This window comes from Balaenoptera musculus, chromosome 11 (assembly GCF_009873245.2).
Source record: "Balaenoptera musculus isolate JJ_BM4_2016_0621 chromosome 11, mBalMus1.pri.v3, whole genome shotgun sequence".
In the NCBI taxonomy this organism is placed as follows: domain Eukaryota; kingdom Metazoa; phylum Chordata; class Mammalia; order Artiodactyla; family Balaenopteridae; genus Balaenoptera; species Balaenoptera musculus.
The window spans coordinates 23,595,225-23,614,598 of NC_045795.1; the positions used below are offsets into that span (position 1 = coordinate 23,595,225).

At 54.0% G+C, this 19,374-nt stretch overlaps 3 protein-coding genes across 32 annotated transcripts; 1 reads left to right on the forward strand and 2 right to left on the reverse strand.

Moving 5' to 3' along the window:
- Nucleotides 1-554: 554 nt before the first annotated feature.
- Nucleotides 555-12,090, reverse strand: BAG6 (BAG cochaperone 6). 30 transcript variants are annotated; one of them, XM_036868187.1, is made up of 26 exons: nucleotides 11,891-12,090; nucleotides 10,556-10,676; nucleotides 9,405-9,522; nucleotides 9,094-9,290; nucleotides 8,804-8,857; nucleotides 8,569-8,643; nucleotides 7,712-7,950; nucleotides 7,071-7,200; nucleotides 6,384-6,581; nucleotides 5,914-6,166; nucleotides 5,482-5,586; nucleotides 5,263-5,370; nucleotides 5,028-5,140; nucleotides 4,832-4,919; nucleotides 4,343-4,626; nucleotides 3,646-3,943; nucleotides 3,318-3,487; nucleotides 3,066-3,119; nucleotides 2,852-2,954; nucleotides 2,637-2,761; nucleotides 2,311-2,457; nucleotides 2,151-2,210; nucleotides 1,897-2,040; nucleotides 1,708-1,815; nucleotides 1,041-1,187; nucleotides 555-745 (listed from the first exon to the last, which is right to left on the reverse strand). In XM_036868187.1, exons 2-26 carry the CDS (start codon nucleotides 10,661-10,663, stop codon nucleotides 650-652), a joined length of 3,522 nt encoding a protein of 1,173 aa, XP_036724082.1. In that variant the 5' UTR covers nucleotides 10,664-10,676; nucleotides 11,891-12,090; the 3' UTR covers nucleotides 555-649. The 30 variants fall into 30 exon arrangements, with proteins under 30 accessions (XP_036724082.1, XP_036724067.1, XP_036724066.1 ...); XM_036868172.1 differs by lacking the exon at nucleotides 11,891-12,090 and adding an exon at nucleotides 11,352-11,592 and having other exon boundaries at nucleotides 5,482-5,559; XM_036868171.1 differs by lacking the exon at nucleotides 11,891-12,090 and adding an exon at nucleotides 11,352-11,592.
- A 1,649-nt stretch (nucleotides 12,091-13,739) lies between these two features.
- Nucleotides 13,740-15,895, forward strand: APOM (apolipoprotein M). The gene is made up of 6 exons (XM_036868210.1): nucleotides 13,740-13,975; nucleotides 14,355-14,509; nucleotides 14,799-14,872; nucleotides 14,966-15,064; nucleotides 15,242-15,340; nucleotides 15,750-15,895. Exons 1-6 carry the CDS (start codon nucleotides 13,862-13,864, stop codon nucleotides 15,773-15,775), a joined length of 567 nt encoding a protein of 188 aa, XP_036724105.1. The 5' UTR covers nucleotides 13,740-13,861; the 3' UTR covers nucleotides 15,776-15,895.
- A 120-nt stretch (nucleotides 15,896-16,015) lies between these two features.
- Nucleotides 16,016-17,908, reverse strand: C11H6orf47 (chromosome 11 C6orf47 homolog). Its single transcript, XM_036868207.1, has one exon. The coding sequence runs from the start codon at nucleotides 17,663-17,665 to the stop codon at nucleotides 16,772-16,774; it is 894 nt and encodes a 297-aa protein (XP_036724102.1). The 5' UTR covers nucleotides 17,666-17,908; the 3' UTR covers nucleotides 16,016-16,771.
- Between the last annotated feature and the right edge of the window lie 1,466 nt (nucleotides 17,909-19,374).

Genomic DNA, 19,374 nt, shown 5'->3' on the forward strand with positions numbered 1-19,374 from the left:
CTGTTCTTAGGTTTCTGCCACGTTCTATTTGCCCAGCACGAACTAGCTAAAAAGGGGGAAGGGACAGCAACTGCATCTCAAAAGGAGCAGCGGAGAATTTGCAGCCACATGTCCCTTTGGTCCTGCCTACAAAGAAAGGAAGTGCCTTTATAGCTGTCACATGTGTTCAAGCACAGGGCTTGAACTTGGGCTCCTTGAACTGGGTAGACCAGTTCCACCATAGTCAAACTTCGTTGAGTTACACTGGTACCACTGCATGCTAGTCAAGACTACAGGTCTGCAGCTGCTCGTCAATTAAATGGTTTGAGAGCCCTATCCTAGCATGTACCTGCAGTAGGTTTCTTTCATCTCATTTACACAGTTTTCCTTGAAAATGGCTGACCTCACAACAGGCTTGTACGCTTGTGCTGCATGAACAGTAAAACATCATACTGCACATCTCGTGTTGAAATGTTAAAAGCTGTCTAGTATAGGTGGGTTCCTGGGAATTATAAAACCAACTTCACAGAAGATTAAGGGGCTTAGACTAAACGAAGACAATTTAGAGACCAAAAGAAAGAGCCAGGAAAATCTGACTTTATTTCTTAAATACTGTGAAGGAAGAGGGGAGAAATGGTCCCCTGATGATGGAGGGCCATGGAGCAAAGAGCTAGGGATCGTCAGCAAAGGCCCTGTGGGCATTAGGGAAGCGCTGGGGGCTGTAGTTAGGGTCTTCCTGCAGTCGCTTTTGTATATCAGCCCGGAGCTAGAGAGAGAGAGCAAAGCAGGTTGCAGTGGTACTGGCCCAGCCCCTAGGATCCCAGCAAGCACACAGAAGTCATCCCTCAGGAGCTAACATTTCCCCACCAGCCATGTTACTGTCCAGTAGCCCAATATGGCATCACTGAGCCTTCCCAGATGCCCCTAGGGGAAAACAACATTATAAAACCAAGTGGTAGCCCCAGACTGACCAGTTCATCTCTGAAGGGATCCAGGGAAGAGGGACCCTAGCCCAATCCCTCCCACTAGACCATCCCTATGCTGCTTCAAGGTGGGGGCACCTGCTGCCTGTAGCTCTCCTGAACCTCTGGTGCCTCCAGGTCCCGGCTCAGGCTCTCGGGGCTCGTCAGGGGCCGAGCTCCGGCTGCCTTAGCTGCCCGGCTCACGGCCTCTGAGAGAAGCAGCTGGGGGCCCTCACCCTGCATCGTCTGGGGGATGGGGTTGAAAGGGAAAAGAGGATCAACATCAGATCCAATGCCACCACCCAGCTCACCCCTTCCATGAGTCAACCACTGAGCCTCCATGCTAGCGGAGAGAGGGAAACAGTCCATGTGTAATTTTGACAGCAGAAATGCCTTCCTAATTTTGTTTGGCTCTGGCCAAAAACACTATTGAATGTGCTGGACTTGGTCTTCAAAACAAGAGGGGCAAGATGGGTCAAGCCACCCAGTACTCACAGCTAGCTAGTCCACAAGAGGAAGCCCATCTTAAGGAAGATGGGCCCTGGTCACATGGGGATTGGGCAACTGAGGGATGACAAGGACTGCTGACAGACTAATGTAAAGGTGTGGGGCAACAACCGTGAGCAAGTCTGAGCCAGAAAGGTTTCCTCATCAATTAAATCGGGACTAAACTAGGAAGAATTCTTTCCAGCTCTAATTAGTTTGACTCTAAGCACAACAGGGGAATTCGGATAAAGAGGGATCCTCAGGGAAGAGGCAAACCAACCTTGCGTCTCTTGGCAGGCATACCACTGAGGTAGGCATCGCTCAGGGGGGGCTGCGGTTTCACCTTCCGCTGGCTGTGAATGTCCTGCTGGATAATAGGGACCCATTCCTGGGGAGGAAAAGATAAGAAAATAGTAATTCCCACAACTTTCAGCTGCCTTAGCCCACTGGACCACCTCCTGACACTCACTGGGGGGACTGCAGCTGCCCAAGGTTCTGTCTCAGCTGAAGCTCCGTCCTGCTCGTCTCGGGAGCCTCCCTCAGGAGCAGGAGGCGGACCTCGGGACATGGCCTCTTCTGCCGTTGTTCCAGGGGCTGGGGAAGCATTCTCCCGCTGGCAGTCAGACAGTGGGAAGACCCAGGCTTCAGAATTCTCAGCCTCCAGCCCTTCCGGCCCCAGCCCTCCACTCCACATTATCTGGCTCCTCGACCTCTCCCTGGTACCTGAGGCTCAGGGGGAGTTCTCTCTGATCCCTGAACTTCCATTGGCTCCTCAGGAAGCGTCTGTGCAAAAGGACAGAGAAGGAGACCATCACAAAAGGCCCTCTCAGATCTCTGCAATTCCCTCGAGTCCCCTGACCCCATAGCCCATCAGGTCCCTTACCTGGGGGGGATCACCAACCCTGCGAACATATCTGAGAATGGCATCAGGACCTACAGGCATGTGCTCCAGTACCACCTGAAGCCTCAGTCCCATCATAGTGGTCAGCCAGCTCACCAAGGACGGATTCACTCCACGAGACATGCGACGCTGGGGGGCAGAAAGCAGACTTGGAACACAAAACTCTCAAACAGCTTTCGAAAGGTACCAAACAGTAAAGGATGGCAGTTTGGAGAAAAAGAAAAAAGAAAAGAAAACTGCAGGATACCAAAGAAAACAGAAACCTGAGGAAACAAAAGGCTGGGAATCTCGGACTGGGTGATGCTTACAATTCGGCCATTGATGACAGCAGCAAGCTCCATCTGCTGTCCCCCCAAGCAGTGCAGGTTCAGGGCCAGGCATTCAAACAGGCCCTGGTTACACAGCTCCAGCAAACGGGCCCCAAATCCACTGTCTGTGGGTGAGAAATAAGGACGGAATGCTGGCACCCAGCAGCCCTGCACATCCAACATGCCCCATTCACCCGGCCCAGCGAGCCCCTGACCTGTGCAGTGCATCACATGAGCAGCAATGCTATTAAATTGCTCTTGGAGAAATTCCAGGTTTGTCCGGATGATGTCCACACCTGGCTGAACTTGCACCAAAGACTGAGAGACAAGACACACAAAGACCCCCAAATCAGAAGCCCTGAGAGACTGAGAGCTGTGGGCTATCCTGACCAGAGCCAGGACAGGAAGGGATGGGGAAGTGTTACTCACAAAACTCTCCCGCACGTATTCTTCTAGCCCCGTGATCAATGTGTGGGTTGCCGTCTTGGGGGCGGTGTGGGGGGAAGAGAACAGCACAAGTTTAGAACCAAGTCCCACACCCCTCAAGACACTTCCCCCTCCTCCCCCACCAAGCCCAGGGCTTGAGCTGGGGCAGTCACAGCTTTAGGCAACGGACAAAGTTAGGAATAAGGAACTGAAGGTGAGACGGAGAAGAGCTCTGGGCCCAAGGTCTTCATTTACCCGGATGTTACCAGGTGTGGGCTCCTGGCCACCCAGATAGTGCTGGTGGAAGAAAGATCGCAGCTGGGGCTGGAGCCGCTGCAGTGGCTGGAAATGCCCGTGGAGAAGCATCACCACATCCACCATGGAGAAGTTCTGGCACAAAAGAGACAGCAGTGCCCCAAAGAATCCTAGAGACAGGGGCAGAAGTTAGCAGTGGCCTTTACCACCTGGCCTGCCCACCAGCCCATCAGCCTCACCCCACCTTGGCAATACCCCTAACAAAGGCCATCTACCGTCCCCTGGTTGCCCCTCCCTAGAGAAGGCCAAGGCACCCCCATTTGCTCACCGAGAGCCCCATCAGCCCCAGGCTCAAAGATGTTGCTGGATCCACTGAGGCGTTGTATGAAAGCAGCGATACTTTCACTGCTGCCAGCCCGAGCCCCCAGGGAGCCCAGCAGGGAACTCAGCACACCCTGCACCACTGAGGTGAAAAACTCCAGCGGCAGGCTCTCAGGACCCAGGCCTCCAGGACTCCCTGCGCCACCAGAGGGGGACCCTGGTGGAGGCGCCGTCTGCTGTGCTGGGGCCGGAGGTGGGGGTGGGGGCGGAGGGGGCGGAGGGGGCGGAGCAGCTGTTTGTGTCGCCTGCCCCACAGAGAAGGAATGAACAGAAGACAAAGTGAGAATGGGGACAAGGACATAAAAGGGCATCAGGAAGGCACAAATCAACAGGAGTCTGGAAGACGTGGAGCTCTATTCCAGTCTTTGCACCTTAAAGCAGAATACACACTGTAGCTTCTCCAGAGTAGAGTCAGGTTGAGCAGCTACCTCTCTCCCTCTGATTGGGTTAGGTCAGAAAGCAGTGACCCAAATTACTATGCTTCTCTCTCCAAGCCCTGTTTTCCTCATCTCCAAAATGGAGGGTTCTGAGTCAATAAATTCCCAAGTTTCCTTCCAAGTGGCAATATAATGGCAACAAGACTCCAATGCCTGGCTGAGCCCAGGAATAGGAAGGGTGAAGTGAGGAGCAAGCCAGCCACTCACCTGCAAGAAGTCAGTCATGCCCTGGAGAAAGGCAGGGACACCAGGCATCGCCACAGTAATGGTGGGAGAAGCCATGCCAGGCCCTCCAGCCCCTGGCCCTGCAGGCCCCAGCAGGTTCCCCAGGAGCTGAGAGAATTGAAGATCAGAGGCGGAGGGTTGAGGAGGTGGAGGCTGGGCGGGCCCCCCGGGGGCAGGGCCAGCTGTGGTAGCTGTGTTGGTGGTGCCGGCACTGGCTGATGCAGTGGCAGGGGCTGGAGGTGGAGCCATTCCTGGGGTCCCCTGAGCTATAGGGGCCAAAAGAGGAAAGTTGAAATCTCAAGAAAATCAAGACCCCACAGCATCTCCATTCTGGTCTTCCCAGTAGGAAAGCAAGAACAAAGGAATACGGAGAGAACTGGGAAGTGCCAGTGAGGAGTCCAGGAAGGCAGCATCAGCCTTCAGAGCCATGGAAACCTCTTCAGTTTGAAGTGGGGAAGAACAAGTACTCACCTACAAGGACAGGTTGCATAAGAAGCTGCCCCACGAGGCCGCTCACCATCTGGGCTAAAGAGGCGTTGGTACCCAGACCAGCGCCCGGCTGAGGGGAGAGGAGAAGGGCAGGCTTTCAGTCTTGGCCTCTCCATGCCCCACCATAGGATTTTCTCCCCATACTCTTCCCCAGTGGAACTCCCCCACCCCTACTCACCAGAGCCCCCGAGACTGGGGGCCCCCCAGGATGGGAAGGCCGAGCCTGTGGAGGGGTGGGCCGGGCAATCACCACCCGGGTGGGAGCTGTCGGGAAGCCTGGCACCTGCTGTCCTGGGGGTGGCAGAGGGGAGAGACCGAAGAGGGCTGAGGGCCGGGCCCTGGCCTGCCAGTGGATGATGCCCACCACCGTGGACCAGGCCCCACCTCCCAGGCTTCCCCTTTCAGGTCATTACCTGCGGCCGCGGAGGCAACAGCTGCCACCATGGCCTGATGTGTGATCTGGTGGGCGACGGCGTGCATGAACTCAGGGGGCAGGGAGGGCGGCTGGATGTGGGTGGAGCCTGGGGGGTGGGTCTGATGTAACCTTGAACCTGGACCCCCTTCAACCCACCCACTTGGCCCTACCCCTTCTCTACCCAGAGCTCAGCCTGCTCTGATGCCCTCACTCTTACCCAGGGTCTGGCCATGACCAGGGGGTCCTAGGGGGCCAGTGGGAGCACTCGGAACTCCACCGGGCTGTGTGCCAGAATCTGGGCAAGGAGACAGAGAGAGTGGCCCTGAGACAGGCGGGGCCAAGGCCTAACTGTATCCTCCTGAGATCGGCGCGCTTCAGGCTTCCACTCCCCCGACCACAAAGCCTGCCTTTCACTCCATCTAGCCAAGGAGGAGACGCTCCCTTCACCATGCAAACAACTCTCCGAGGACAAGTAGTTCTTCCTGCCCCTCCCCCCCCACACCAACCAGAAGAGCTTCTGCACGGTCCCCCTGCCACCGCCATCAGCCCTGGCCTCTCCTTTCCCACCCTGGCGCCCTCACACCTCAGCGCCAACCCCACCTCCCACATCGCACTGCTCTGCTCTGCCAGCGACTGTTTCCTAACTCACCTTGAATGTTCATGTGCATCATGACCACGGGTTCCACGCTCTGGTGGGAAATCCGGATGACCCTCGGGTGGCTGGCGGTCGGTGGGGGAGCTGGTCCTGGCGGGGGAGCCCCCTCAGTCGAAGACTCGACGGTGGTAGAAGAGGGGGCCAGGGACGAGGCCTGCCCAGGACCAGGAGGAGATGCCTCCGCACTGGGAGTCGGGGGGGGCCGGGTCCCATTCCCCGTCATGGTCACAGTGGTCCCCACATTGATCTGGACGATAAAGATGGATGGGGCAGAAGTGAGAAAAACACCAGAGCCTAACCCAGAGCACCCCACGACACACTGTACTTCTAAAGGCTCCTTCATCCTGCGTCACCATGTTTCCAAAGTATGCTCCCCTTCTAACCTCTTTTGAGCTCAATAGCTATGCTGGATCGTTCCACTGACAGCCCTCCATTCTCCCTCAGGCCAGGCTCCCCTGACCCACCTGGATGGGGATGGCTGCCTGCTGGAGCACCATGGGGGTGGTGTAGTGAGACATGGGCCGGACCACGTGCAGGTGACGCGGCGGCGCACACGCCAGATTGCAACGCAGGTCAGACAACGCCACAAAGGTGTTGCCCAGCAGCCGCAGACTCTCCCCCACCAAGTTGATCAAGCGCTGGTCCTCTTCACGGCCCTCTTGCTGTACTCCCCGGGGCCAAACACAGAAAGGCAGAAAACTTTAGGCTAGAATCCACCTCGCTAACAAAAACAGCACCTTCTTGAAATTATCACGTTCTCACGTCCTCTACGTCTTCCAGTACATGCTTAGAAGCTTCTGTGTAGACCACATCTTTGCAAGTAAATTCTATTTTATACACATAAACAGCTTCCTGATAAAATAAGCCCTACGATGAATCAGTTATCACCTGCTAATCTCCCTTACTTTATAAACTTCCTAAATAACTCACTGAGGGGATCAAGAGGGTGCGAGGACAGTGACAGTGGTCATCATAAAGAGGTCAGGGAGAAAAAGATCCTCCTTCTCTGTCACAGAGAAAAAGATCACTTCTTTCCAAATCTAAAGAGCAGCTATTCTGTCGAAGGCAGTGTCTTCTGCGGGGGGAAGGGGTGATCTGCATTTCTCCCTGCCCCACTGGGGAGTACTGGGCGAGGGGGTGGGCGGGCTCACATTGTTATTGTAGTCTGTAGTGGCGGCGGCACCCAGAACCTCATAGTAGCGCTGCACGAAGGGCTGGAGGCGGCTCTCAAGCCGCTGTAGCTCCTGAAGCACCTCGACATACTCCGCAGGGGAAGGATGGCTGTGGGCAACCCCAAGGGGCAGTGAGCCAAGGCTTCCCTCAGATTCCCAACCTCACCATATCTGCCCTACCTCTTCCTGGCCTCCCAGACCCCTGGCCCAATCCCTTCCTGAACTAGCAGAGCTTCTGTTCTTTAACCTTACCCAGGGGAAGATGGGAAGAGGAAAATAAACTGCTTCCACCCTCCCCACCATACAATCCTGTACCTACAAGGGCAAAACACTAACCCTAAAAACCAGATGGGGCCTGTGTGGACTCAGGACAGAATCTTAATCAGGCTCAAGAAGCACCACTTGGATTTCCCTGCCCCAGGGAAAGCAATGCTTCTGGCTCAGCGGCCAGTCCTAACCCCATCTACCTACACTGGAGCCCCTCCCTGCCCCTCAATACTAACTCTACAGGTAGAACCCCTAAGCAATCCTTCCTCTGCCATCAGACCTTTCCTGGTCCTCATACTTCACTTAGAATCCCCAACCCACCCCTACCCCAAAAGGTTCCCTCCATCTCTCACTTGGGTGCATTTGTGTCTGGGGCAGGTGTTGGGCCCGCTGGGGCTGGGCCAGAAGGGGAGAGCTCCGGGCTCTGGGCAGGGGCACGCTCCTCCACCTCTTCTGCCTCCATGGGCTCCCGAGGAGGCACTTCACTTTCGACCGGTTCTGATGTTGGAGAGCTCAAGGCTACTGGCTCCGGGGCCACAGCTGGCGTCTGTGGGGGCGGCTGACTCTGCTGGGCTTGGGGTCCCCCTCGGCACTGAAGGTGGGGAAGAGTCAGGACACCAAAGGCAAGATGAGACAGCAGCAGAAAATTACTCAGGTCAAAGCAGACTGAGTGGAGAATGCGCTAACTCAGCTCCCTGAAGGCAGGGCTCTGCATCTGTACCTGACTCCCTAGCAACTCCCTAAGACTTACACAAGTTAGATGCGTGATGAATACCCATGATACCTGCAAACAAATTACTAACAAAAAGTATGGCCTGTGGTTTCCTAACCTCCAAGAGAAAAGAAGGAAAGGCCACTGGTTGCAAACGCAAACTAATAAAATTAGGCCATCCCACCCAGTATCAAATATGATAAGCGAGGAACAGAAAAGCATGGAATCCGTATTTAATTGAAAAAACATGCCGTGAGAATCATCTGACAAGTCTGCAACAAACTGCCCAGATACCCGGTACTCAGAGGATTGGCAGGGACGAAACAGCCTCACAAAGATACTTTTTCTGCCCCAAAGAATGAACACTGCAAAGAGACTAGATTAGGAGGGGAGAATCCAGTGGATGTGGCCAGTCACGCCCCCACCCCTAGGCTAAGAGAAAAGGGGTAGGGAGGATGGGGTGAGACAGACAGACCCTAGCCAGCCTTGCCCACTCACCTCCATCCGGGATAGTAAGGTCTGTATATCCCTGATCATGTGCTGAGCCATCACCAGCCGTACTCGGGGCTCACTCTACAACAAGAGAGAGAAGATCAGGACAGGTCTGAGATAAGCCACAAGCTCCACCACCTATTAAACCAGGTCCCAGCCATCTCCTCAGCCAGATCCACCCCCACTTCATGGCCTCCTTCTCCCAGATCCCCTTCCCTGACCCTCCCAGGCCCCGTGATACCTGAATTGGGGCCTGTTCCATGTTGATGTGAACATCCACAGCAGAGCCGTCACTCTGGGGAAAGGGTAAGGGAAGTTGCTCTGGGAGAAGTCAAATACTAAGGCCCCCGCACTTCCAACTGATTCTCTGGAGCCCCACCCCCTATCTCCTCAAAGACTGAGGCCATCATCAGACCACAGGGCCCTCCAAACCCAATCTAAAGACTGAGACACCTGTCTTATAAGCTCTTGACTGCTACCACAACCAAAACTACCCCCAGAAAAACCCTCCCATGTGAAACACAAGCTTACAGGAAGATTGAAGGTTCCAACCATGACATAGCTGTTGGCATTCCGGTCATGAACAGAGGCCCCAGGCCCCCGAGTACCAGGCGGGGGTCCCCCACCATGGGTGGCTGAGGCAGACCCTGTTCCAGAAGACGCTCCAGAAGGGAGCTGAGTCTGAGGAGGAGCCCGTTCCACAAGGTGGATAACCTTTCCCCCAACATCTGCAGAAAAAGAGATACACACCGAAACACTGTATGATCAGGCAAACCCACGGCCTCAGCTCATCCCTCTGAACAGCAGCCGAAAGCTCTGACCTGCCTCCCCCACCCCCTTACTGTATTCCTGGAGCTTCTTATCATCCTGCAGAACTCGCCCCTGGTAGATAAGCCGTTGTTTCTCAGAGGGGATGCTGACAGAGGCAGCAATGTGCTCCTTAAACTCCTTTACATTCATCTGTAAGGAAGAAGAGACGTAAATAGGAATCAGGGAATAGAAGAAAAAGGAAGGACAGCAGAGGGACAACCCACTTGTGAGGGGTAAAAACCATCCCATCATAAAATCACTACCTGCTTGTCTTAACTGTGAGGTAATTATTGTGCAAAGCCCTGAACTAAGGCAACACCTGTCAAAACACTTACAATAAACATAAAGAATTTCAGGTTATAGACCTAGGAGAAAACTACAGGGCTGAAAAACACAAAAGTCAACTGACATTCTCTTCTCTCCTTCTCTGCCTGGCTCCCAAAGGAATGTGCGTGTCTAAAGATACCGGTAACCCCTCCCCAAACACAGAAAGATACCAACACCGTAGTCTCAAAGATGAAAGCAGTAACAAAGAACATGGAGTAGAAAATCAGATTAAGGAAGGCAGACTCAAGCAAGAAGAAAGAAAAAGGGGCAAATGAGAAAAACATTTTTCCTAACTAGACAACTGACTCCTGAGGAGTACCAAACTGTTTACATACGCCTAATCACACAAGCCTATATGGTTTCCTTAAATACATGTAACACTGTGTTTTAAAACTATAACTCAACCACCTCACGATTTTGTCTATTAGGGCTCCACCTGCATTATGAACATTACAGGATCTGACTTCTATCCTTTAACTACACAGTACAGACCTCACCAATTTTTGTTTTTAAGACACACTTGTATTTTAGGTCTGTGTGTTCTCTTTCCTTTCCCAAAGGCAGGAGCCATGTCTCTCCCTTTGGGCTGGGGTTCATCTATGATGTTGGAATACAGACTCTTCCTTCCTTCTTTCCCTCTGCACTGAGTTTTATCCAGGTGGAGGAAGGCAAAAGAAAATCTGCCTTCCCCAACAAAAGCCAAAGAGGAAACATCAGAAAATGTTCTGGCTACAATATGAACAAAGGAATCAATGAAAGAAAATTTGAAAACCAGAAAATTACGCTCTTCTCTCAGAATAAGGAACCTATAAGAGGAAGAGTTAATGGGTGTCTCCCAGAAGTACTAGGGTCTCACCTGGGCCCCCACAATAAAGGTCCGGGTCTGAGAGTCCAGGGTCTTCACCAGCACCTCCAGGCTGTCAGGTTCCTCCATAGTGGTACTGGTACTATCATTGGGCTCCATGGCCGACAGCTCTCTAAGGAAGAACGTTATGAGGGAGGTCCGCTGTCGCCCAGAGCAGATTTTTATATACCCGGAAGCCTCCCCGGCCCGAGACTCCGCCCCAATACCTAAAGAGTTTCTCTCACACAGGCACACACACTCACACCCTCCCCCATTCCCCTTCAGATTCCGGGGCACAGGGAGAGAAACACAAAGGGCAAGAGATCGACGGCACAGGGAGCTGAAGGACGGCAGGTGGGAGGGGCTCCACGATGCCAATCACAATAAGGGAGAGCCAGTCGGGCTAGGAAGCAGGGAAGGAAGGAAACACAAGACCAGTGTCATCACTGGTCGCGATAAGACAAGGGCCCGAGAAGTCGGCAAACCCTGGGACAACGAGAGACCGAGGGTCGCGCCAGACTCTGCGGAGAAAGTGATTTCGCGCACGCGCGCCACGCCACGCCACGCCCATCGAACCCGCCTAAGTCACGACAGACCCGAAATGACGGACACTCACGGGGGGCCAGATCTGCTAGCTGACTGCCTCCCTCTTCCACCTACCCTCGGTGCTCTAGCAGAGCGACGCAACCAACACAGACCAAACACACACCCACACACACAAAACACACCCACACCCACACACACCCCACAACCCCGCAGCTCCGCCCCCGACTTCCCCACGGTACCGTCACTTCCGGCCTCCCCCAACCTGCCTCCGACGGCCACTTCCGTTTCCGACAGTATTTGGGGGATCGCGAGGCGGTACTTCCGGCTCCCCCCAGGTCCCCAAGCTTTACTTTTGTGGGGCACGACGAGAAAGTCCGCGGCCCCAAATAGTGAGTTCCTGGGGGCTAAACGGGCCGGGGCCGGCCTAGATGGGAGGGAGCCGAGCACCCCGAAGAGCCGCCGCCGCCGCCGCCGCCGTCGCCCGGGGGACCGTACTGCGCTTGCGTGCGTCGCACTACGCATGCGTACACGCTTAGGCATCGCTCCACCCCCGCCGGTGCTGTCCATTTCTTACGTGCGCGCGCTTAAGCAGTAGGGGGTTGTGGTGGCCGCTATAAATGCCTGAAAAAAAATTATCAGGTGGGACTCTTCGACTGCCTCGAGAGCGGCTTTGAACAGTTATATGGATCTTGGAGTTTGGAGACTGGGGATTGTGCCTCGCTAATCTATGTTAAAATCTTGGCCGGCAGAGAATTTGAGGCGGCACTGTCCTGGCCACCTAGAATTCTGTCTTCCTCTTACCATCGTCCTCGTTGCGCCACTCCTTCGGCGCCTCCGGAAGTCACCCTTTCCATAGGCGGTTGGAGGTGGCTCTCGAGCTGATTTGCGTGCGGTGGCGTCGTTGGGTTTGACCTCGGTTTTGCCCGGTGGGCGTTCTGTGGCGCCATGTTCCCCGGCGGTGTGCGGCCGAGGGGACACGCCATGTTTTGGAGAAGCGAAGGAGTTACTACTTTTCAGGACTTTTGTCTAAAAAAGGACGCCTCCGAGTTCGGGAATTGGGAGCAAATGGAGTTACATTGGACCGAAACACAAGACTCTGACCCTGGGGAATTGAAAGGGCCGCCTAAGGGCTTCTGCGGGGCGGAGGTCCGGGGGGATTACCGTCCCTCTGTCCTCTTCTCCCCCAGCCCCTCGGGCAGAGGCCTGGGCCCCGCGATGCTCCAGCCAGACCCGTTGCTGCCAGTGTGCCTGCCTCTGGTGCCCATCCTTTCTGGGATTCGTAGTTTATACCTAAGTCCCAGTACTGTTTCAGTTAAGAGTTCTAGTAAGCACCTGTACATGAGCCCCTAGTTTGTGCCAGCCAGTTTGCTGAGGGTTTCACGTACTGTCATATTTAAAAGGCTTTCAACATCTGAGATAACTATTACATCCATTTTACAGGTGAGTACACTTAGGCGAATGTAAGTGGCAGAACTGACAAATTCAGGCCTACCAGACTCCCTTGGGTCAATCACTTCTACTTTACTGCCCCAATAACTTGTATTTTAGTTTTTTTAATAAAAAATGTCAAACATTACCCCAAAACAGTAATAATGAACCCTCATATACCCATCATCCAAAGTTTATTCTTTTAACTAAATCGCAAGCCCATAGCAAGCCTCACCTCTCAGAACAAACCTTTATGGCAGTCTGTGGGTTATAAATAATATATAAAAGAAGCCCCACACCTTCCATTACATTAACTGCTCCACCCACTTGGCACTCACTACCCAATGACTGCCTCTTGACAATTCTTTCCCTACCTGCTGTTACTTGAGAACTTAATACCCACCAGAGACTAATAAGTACTTTACAAACACTACTATTAATTATAGCGAATATTTATTTTGGACTTATGTGCAAGCCTTTGCTATGGGCTTTATGTGCATTAGCTCTTTTAATCCTATGAGATGGATGATTTGCTCATTTTACAGATGAAAAAACAGGCATAAAGATTAATAAAATTATCCAAGATCGATAAGTAGAGTTAAGGGTTTGGACCCACTCTGCCTGACACCACTGTCTGTTCTCTTTAACCACTAGAGTATGTAGGCTCTTACTTATACTAATAAACATTGAGTGAATGAACTCATGTGTGAGCAAACTTTTCTGGGGGGTGTACATATTGTTTCCCCAATTAACAACTTCAGAGAGAAAGCCTCCCATCCACCATGCTCCAGCACCTGGTTCATACCTGTTCTAAAGCACTTACCAGATTGTACTGCAATGATTTGTTTACACAGCTAGTTTTCCATAGACTGACTTCTTCAAGGCCAGGGACTGTGTCTTATTCATTGTTATGTTCCCAGGGCTTAGCCAGTTCCTGACCAACAGCTGGAACTCAAAAACACTTAGTTTGCTAAGTGAGCGAATGAAAGAATCAATCCACTTCTCTTCATTGCTGCACAGCACAGCAGATATCCCAGCTCAGATATGGGTTAAAAGATCACAGGCCTACCTGGAGGGCTCAGCTCTCTTAATTCCTGGGAGACCCTGGACATGCCAGGATGTATTGTGGAGTAGTTGCATTTAGAAGATGGGGAGGAAGTCCCAAACACTGTAAGTAATCCAGGCTTGGGTTGGAAAACAAGGTTGAAGTTACTCATTAGCAGGTGAAAGGGTCAAGGGTCGAGGCAAGGGGGCTGGAAGCAGAGTGGACTGAGCAGCCAGTGGGGGAGAGCAGTTAAGGCACCAGCCACTCCACGCAGACCCCCAGCTCCCTCCTGCCTGAAGATGTTCCACCAAATTTGGGCAGCTCTACTCTACCTCTATGGCATTCTCCTTAACTCCATCTACCAGTGCCCTGAGCACAGTCAACTGACAACTGAAGGAGCAGATGGGAAAGAGGTATGGACTGAGAATGTGGGAAGCTTTGCCAGGTTGGGGGTTGGGGAGGCCTTGAGAAGTGGCCTAGGATGACCAAACAGCCACACTGGGAAAGGAAGGGAGGAAGAGGATGTGGCTGTTGTGATGATGAAAGCAAGAAGTAAAAAAAATATTAGTACTGTGGCCATCAATGTGAAGACATGGTAGAATTGGGAGGTGGGGTTTACTGAGGAGGGGCAAAGAGGAAAAGTCATTTAATGACTCCTTGTCATGGATCCAACCCTCAGTTGGAAAAAGGCAGCCAACACCTTCACCCCTAAGCATTGTCATTCTGACGAAGAGGTTGGATGGATTCTGTAGTGAGACCCACCTTCTTCTGCTCCCCTCGTCATCTCTCCAGTTCCCAGAGCCCCACCTGGGCCGGTGGTACTTTATCGCAGGGGCAGCTCCCACCAAGGAGGAGTTGGCGACTTTTGACCCTGTGGACAACATTGTCTTCAACATGGCCGTGGGCTCTGCCCCCATGCAGCTCCAGCTTCGAGCTACCATCCGCATGTGAGTGGTGAGGAGGCAGAGGCACCAGTAGGTACAGTCTCTGCCTAAATTGTGAGCACCCACCCACAAAGAGCTGGGCTCTTTGGCATATCCATTATTCTCGGTCCACTTGAGTTCAACAGCTCTATTAGTTTCTCTCCGGAGAGATAGGGACCTAACCATCCCTTGGTAGCTTGAAACCCAAGGGGAGCCAGGCTTCAAGAGGGAATAAGATGGAATAAATAGAGGCTGGTACTGAGTGGTTGAGGTGTCACTCAGTCTTTCCTCCTTGTCACCACCACCTCTGCAGGAAAAATGGGCTCTGTGCGCCCCGGAAATGGATCTACCACCTGTCTGAGGGGAGCACAGATCTCAGAACCGAAGGTTGGTTCTCTCCAGCCCTCACTCTCCTCAAGCCCCCTGGGCTTGCTTGCTTCTGTACCTCTGTCCTCACACTTTCCCCACCCACCCTGACAGGCCGCCCTGACATGAAGACCAAGCTCTTCTCCAGCGCATGCCCAGGCGGAATCATGCTGAAAGAGACAGGCCAGGGTTACCAGCGCTTCCTCCTCTACAGTGAGTGAGGGTGCCAGGCAGGAAGCGCTGGGGGGAAGTGGGGGCGGGGGGCAAGAGAGCCCCTTTCTCTGGGCTCCGTGACATCATCCCAGGAAGGGCTGCGTGCTTCCATGAAGGCCTCACCAGGGGTGGTGCTGAGAAGCATGGGCTTTCACGGGCCTTGCCTTGCTCTTCCAGATCGCTCACCACACCCTCCCAAGAAGTGTGTGGAGGAATTCCAGTCCCTGACCTCCTGCCTCGACTTTAAGGCCTTCTTACTGACTCCCAGGAATCAAGGTGAGGGGGTAGAGTCCCACAGAAAACAACTAGGACTCACCAAGTCTTCTGTGAGTGCTGGATGAAAGGGACTCAAGTGATGTCACCAGAGGGCATGGCCAAAGGCCGACATCATCACACTGGCTGTGTTGACACTTCCATTTGTGTCACAGACTGTGATGGCACCACAGGGAGCCAGGATGGGCTCTGGGATACTCAAAAGAGAGATTTCTGAGTTTGCAGTGGATAAAAGGGGCAGAGGGTCAGACAGGGGGCAGAGGTCTGTAGCGAAAAAAGGCCTCAGAGACCCCTTCTCTGACATGGGGGAATGAGGGAGTGCATTCTTCCTCATCCCATTACCGTCAGCCTTGCCTCTCTCCCTGGGTCTCCTTCCTTTTCATCCTCTTTTTTTTCTCCCTCCTCCCACCAGAGACCTGTGAGCTGTCCAGTAACTGACCTGTGGCTTCATCTGTGCCCCCCAGATGGATACAGTGGGAACTGAGATTGTGGTGGGGGGAGAAGCTGGAGACTCTTAACTCCCTTTCAAGAATAATAAAGATGATTTTTCAATCCTCATCTCACCTGGGGGTTTGTCTCCCAACATCAGTCCCACTCCCCCCATTTCAATACTCCCTCTGGACCTTCTACCACCTAAGCCCCCAGCTGGACGGCGTCAGGAAGGACACTGAGCGACAGTAACTCTCACTTTTAGTGGTGTATTTAGGATTTGGTGTGACACAGTTATTTATTGCTGAGTGAGCAAAGCCAACCCCCCAGTGGGGTCTGCAAACTCCAGTGCTCCCCATGCTGCCTATGAGCTGCCAGCCCCTCTGAGCTGGCCCTCCTGCCAACACTGCCAGCACCATCCCCACTCCCTCTGGCTCCTAGGAACACCCAGATCCCCCCTGCAGGCTCCCCATCACCTGTGGGAACCCCATCCAGACCCCCTAATCCACCCACCTAGCAGTGCCACTCTTCCCTAGATAGCACAGATCCCAGGATCCACAGGATCCCTTGAGTCTCTCAGCCACCCTCTTACCCCACCCAGAGGTCTGTCTGTCTTGCCTCTAGTCTCCTCCACCCCTGGAGAGTTTTGAAAGGTAGAGAAGACCCTTTAGTCTTTATTCTCCACCACCACACTTTTTTTTTTTTTTTTTTTTTTTGGTTTTTAAAAAGCAGAGGTGGGAAAAAAAAAACGAAGTGGGAGAAATGTAAAAGCAAAAATTAACAATAGCTGGTGAATTCAAGGCCAATGCCCCCACTGTCCATAAACACAGACACCCTAAACAGCTCTGCTGTGTGTGAAGGGGGGCTCTGTGCCCTCATACTCCGGGGTTTCTGCCCCATCCCTGAGGTCCCTGTGCTTACAATGTGGATCATGTCCCCACACTATCTTCACCCTTGCTCCCAACCCACTGAGGGTGGGACCCTGGGCCACACCCCACCGCGTGGTCACAGCCTCTTTCCTGGGTCTCCCCTCTGCTCCTCACCCTCCCTCCCCAACTTCTCGCCCTCCAAGTCAGTGGCCTCCCCATCCCCACTGGGCTCCCGGAGGCTGACAGCCAGCACCAGGGCCTGTAGAAGACCAAAGAGGCAGGCAAAGTGCAGGGGGTGAGCGGTAAGTAGGCTCAGCACGGCATGGAGCCCATGCAGGGCAGCCAGGAAGGACAGTAGCCCATGCAGCCAGAGGCCCAGCGGTCCACGCAGGCCCAACGCGTCCAAGGCTGCCCGCAAGGGCCTTGAGCACAGCCCTAGCAGGGCTGAGGCCAGAAGCTCCAGCAGATGCAGGGTCAGGTTGGTGGAGATCTGCAGACACTCCTCTGGGTCCCCCAGGTACTGGTAGGGAGCCCCTGCTCCCCCACCTGTTTCCCCCCGCAGCCAGCCCAGCAGCTTCTGACGCTGGCCAGGCTTCTCCGCTGGGGCTTCAGGCCCAGGGGGACTCAGTCCCTCTTCAGGGGACACACCAGGCTTCCTGGTGCTACCTGAGTCCACAGGATCCCATCCTAGTTTGGGAATGGTCTCTCCAGCCTCCAATCTCCCAGACTCTTGAGTGCTAGAGACAGTCTTGTCCCACTTGAGAGAATCCATTCTTTTGCACCCCAGTTGCTCAACTTGGGACTCCCTGCTTGGTTCTGGAGCAGCCCCAGAGCTCCTCTGTGCACCTGAGTCCTTGGTCTTGGGAGGCCCCAGATCTCCCATGGTTTCTGGGGCACTGTCCCACTCACTCCCTGAATTCTCAGAGGAGCTGTCCATCCGTCTGGGTTCTGGGGCGGGCAGGTCAGGCCTCGTTGATTTCCAGCGGCCCCAGGGGCGAGGTAGCCAGCCACCAAGCTGTCGCAGGAACATGGTTGGGGTGTGTAATGAGCCCCCAAATTCTGGGGCTGCTTCCTGGCACTGCTTAGACTCTCAGGTTTGGGGGCTGAGGGTTTCCTCAGAAGCCACAGTCTGTTCAGGCTCAGAAGAACAGGTATCTGCTGGTGAGTCCTACTCTGAATTCAGAAGTGGCTCCCCACTTCCCTGGATGGTCATGCAGCCTCAAGTGTGTCAAGCGGCTTGTTTCCTTTACAGTTTTGAGGTAAAGGAAGGCACATCCAAGTTCATTCACCACCACTACCCAACACACAAGATTCCAAAAGTCTCAGGATCTGACAAAGCCTGGGTCACCCCCACAGTGTCCTCCCTGTTTTCCAGGTTTCTTTCCCAGCAGGCAGCACCCCAAGTTTCACTCACCAAGGCTACGCCCCAAGGTGCCCCAGAAACTGGGGAGGAGGTGCTCCATCCAAGAAGGAAGGAAAGAAGGAAGGTGCCCCGGGTCCTAGGTGCTCCGGAGCAGGAGAGTCCTGAACTGCTGCCCTAAGGCAGCTCAGGAAGAAGTCTCCTGTTAGGTGAGTGAGGGAAGAGGTATCCGACAAACTCCAGCCAGCAACGTTCGTCCCTTGATTCAGAGGGCTATGAACCCTATAAAGTGGCCCCGCCGGCCCCTGAGCACGCAGCTGAGACTCGGTCTCCGCGAGGTCAGGCCGGAGATGTCCTCGGAGATCCCGGTTGCGAGGCAAAGCGCGGGCCTGCCTGGGGAGCCAGGAGTCCAGGCGCTGCAGCCCCTCCCGGGCCCAGCGTCCGGGCCGCGGCCTCGCAGATCCGCCCGGAGCCGCAGAGCCCGGAAGCAGCTGCACCGGGACTAGAGGGACAGGCGGAGGCGGAGCCCGAAGCTCGCGGGGCGGACCCTGCCGATCCACTACCGCCCCCCGCCCGCGCTGCTTGTGCGCGCCATCAGTGCGCACCGGGCCGTACCGCGGGGCGCAGAGCCAAGATCACAGGGACCCAACGCCTGAATGTAAACCCAGCTTTCCCTTTTCGTCGTCTAGAGCCCCCGTGACGCCAGTGTTCCCTTAAACTCGCCCGCCCGCTTTAGTCCCCTTTTCTTGTTTATGACTTCATGAAAGGATTTTCCGGAAAAGAAAGCTGAGAGGAGGCTTGGGACTTGAGTAGCCCTTCCTTGCTCCTCCATACACGGATTTTACCTCTTGGATTTGACGACAGTGAGCGCTTCATGTGCCTGGCACCTAGTATGAGCAGCACAAGGGAGGAGCGGAAGAGGAAGTGTGGGAAGGACAAGTGTAGACAAATAGGATGTGCTTCCTGCCCTCAGGAGTTTTCAGGTATCAAAATGAAGAACTTTGGCTTAAAGTGTATATTTGGGAGGCCGGAGTTCTGGTCCCAGTTCAGCTAATAGCCTACAGGCTGCATAATCTTACGCCCTCCTATCACACTGGCCTCTTCCTGCAAGACCCTACCCACCCTCATCACATCTGAGCCTTCCCTGAATTCCTCTATCACTTGTATTTGATCACATCCTGTCTTCTCCAGCTGTGAGCAACCTGAAGACTGGGAAAGTCTCTTACTCCCATTCTTAGCACATAGTATATGAACTTTGTGAAATCAGTGATTGAATTGGCTGGAGTGGGCAGGGGATGCCTTCTGGGGGAGGTTAGACTTGCATAGAGATGGGTAATTCCTGGTTCAGGGATTAAAAAAATAGGTGGGGCACTCTGGGC

Bases quoted from the DNA above. Each gene is read 5' to 3' on its own strand.
- BAG6 (XM_036868178.1), bottom strand. From the start codon at position 11,611: ATGCGTAGTGCGACGCACGCAAGCGCAGTACGGTCCCCCGGGCGACGG. The intron at 4,920-5,027 runs GTGAGTAGGGGT...CTCTCCCCTCAG, and splicing joins CCCCAGTCTCGGGGGCTCTG to CCGGGCGCTGGTCTGGGTAC. The intron at 1,188-1,707 runs GTTGGTTTGCCT...CCCATCCCCCAG, and splicing joins TGCCTGCCAAGAGACGCAAG to ACGATGCAGGGTGAGGGCCC.
- APOM (XM_036868210.1), top strand. From the start codon at position 13,862: ATGTTCCACCAAATTTGGGCAGCTCTACTCTACCTCTATGGCATTCTC. The intron at 15,065-15,241 runs GTGAGTGAGGGT...TTGCTCTTCCAG, and splicing joins CCAGCGCTTCCTCCTCTACA to ATCGCTCACCACACCCTCCC. The intron at 15,341-15,749 runs GTGAGGGGGTAG...TCCTCCCACCAG, and splicing joins ACTGACTCCCAGGAATCAAG to AGACCTGTGAGCTGTCCAGT.
- C11H6orf47 (XM_036868207.1), bottom strand. From the start codon at position 17,665: ATGTTCCTGCGACAGCTTGGTGGCTGGCTACCTCGCCCCTGGGGCCGC.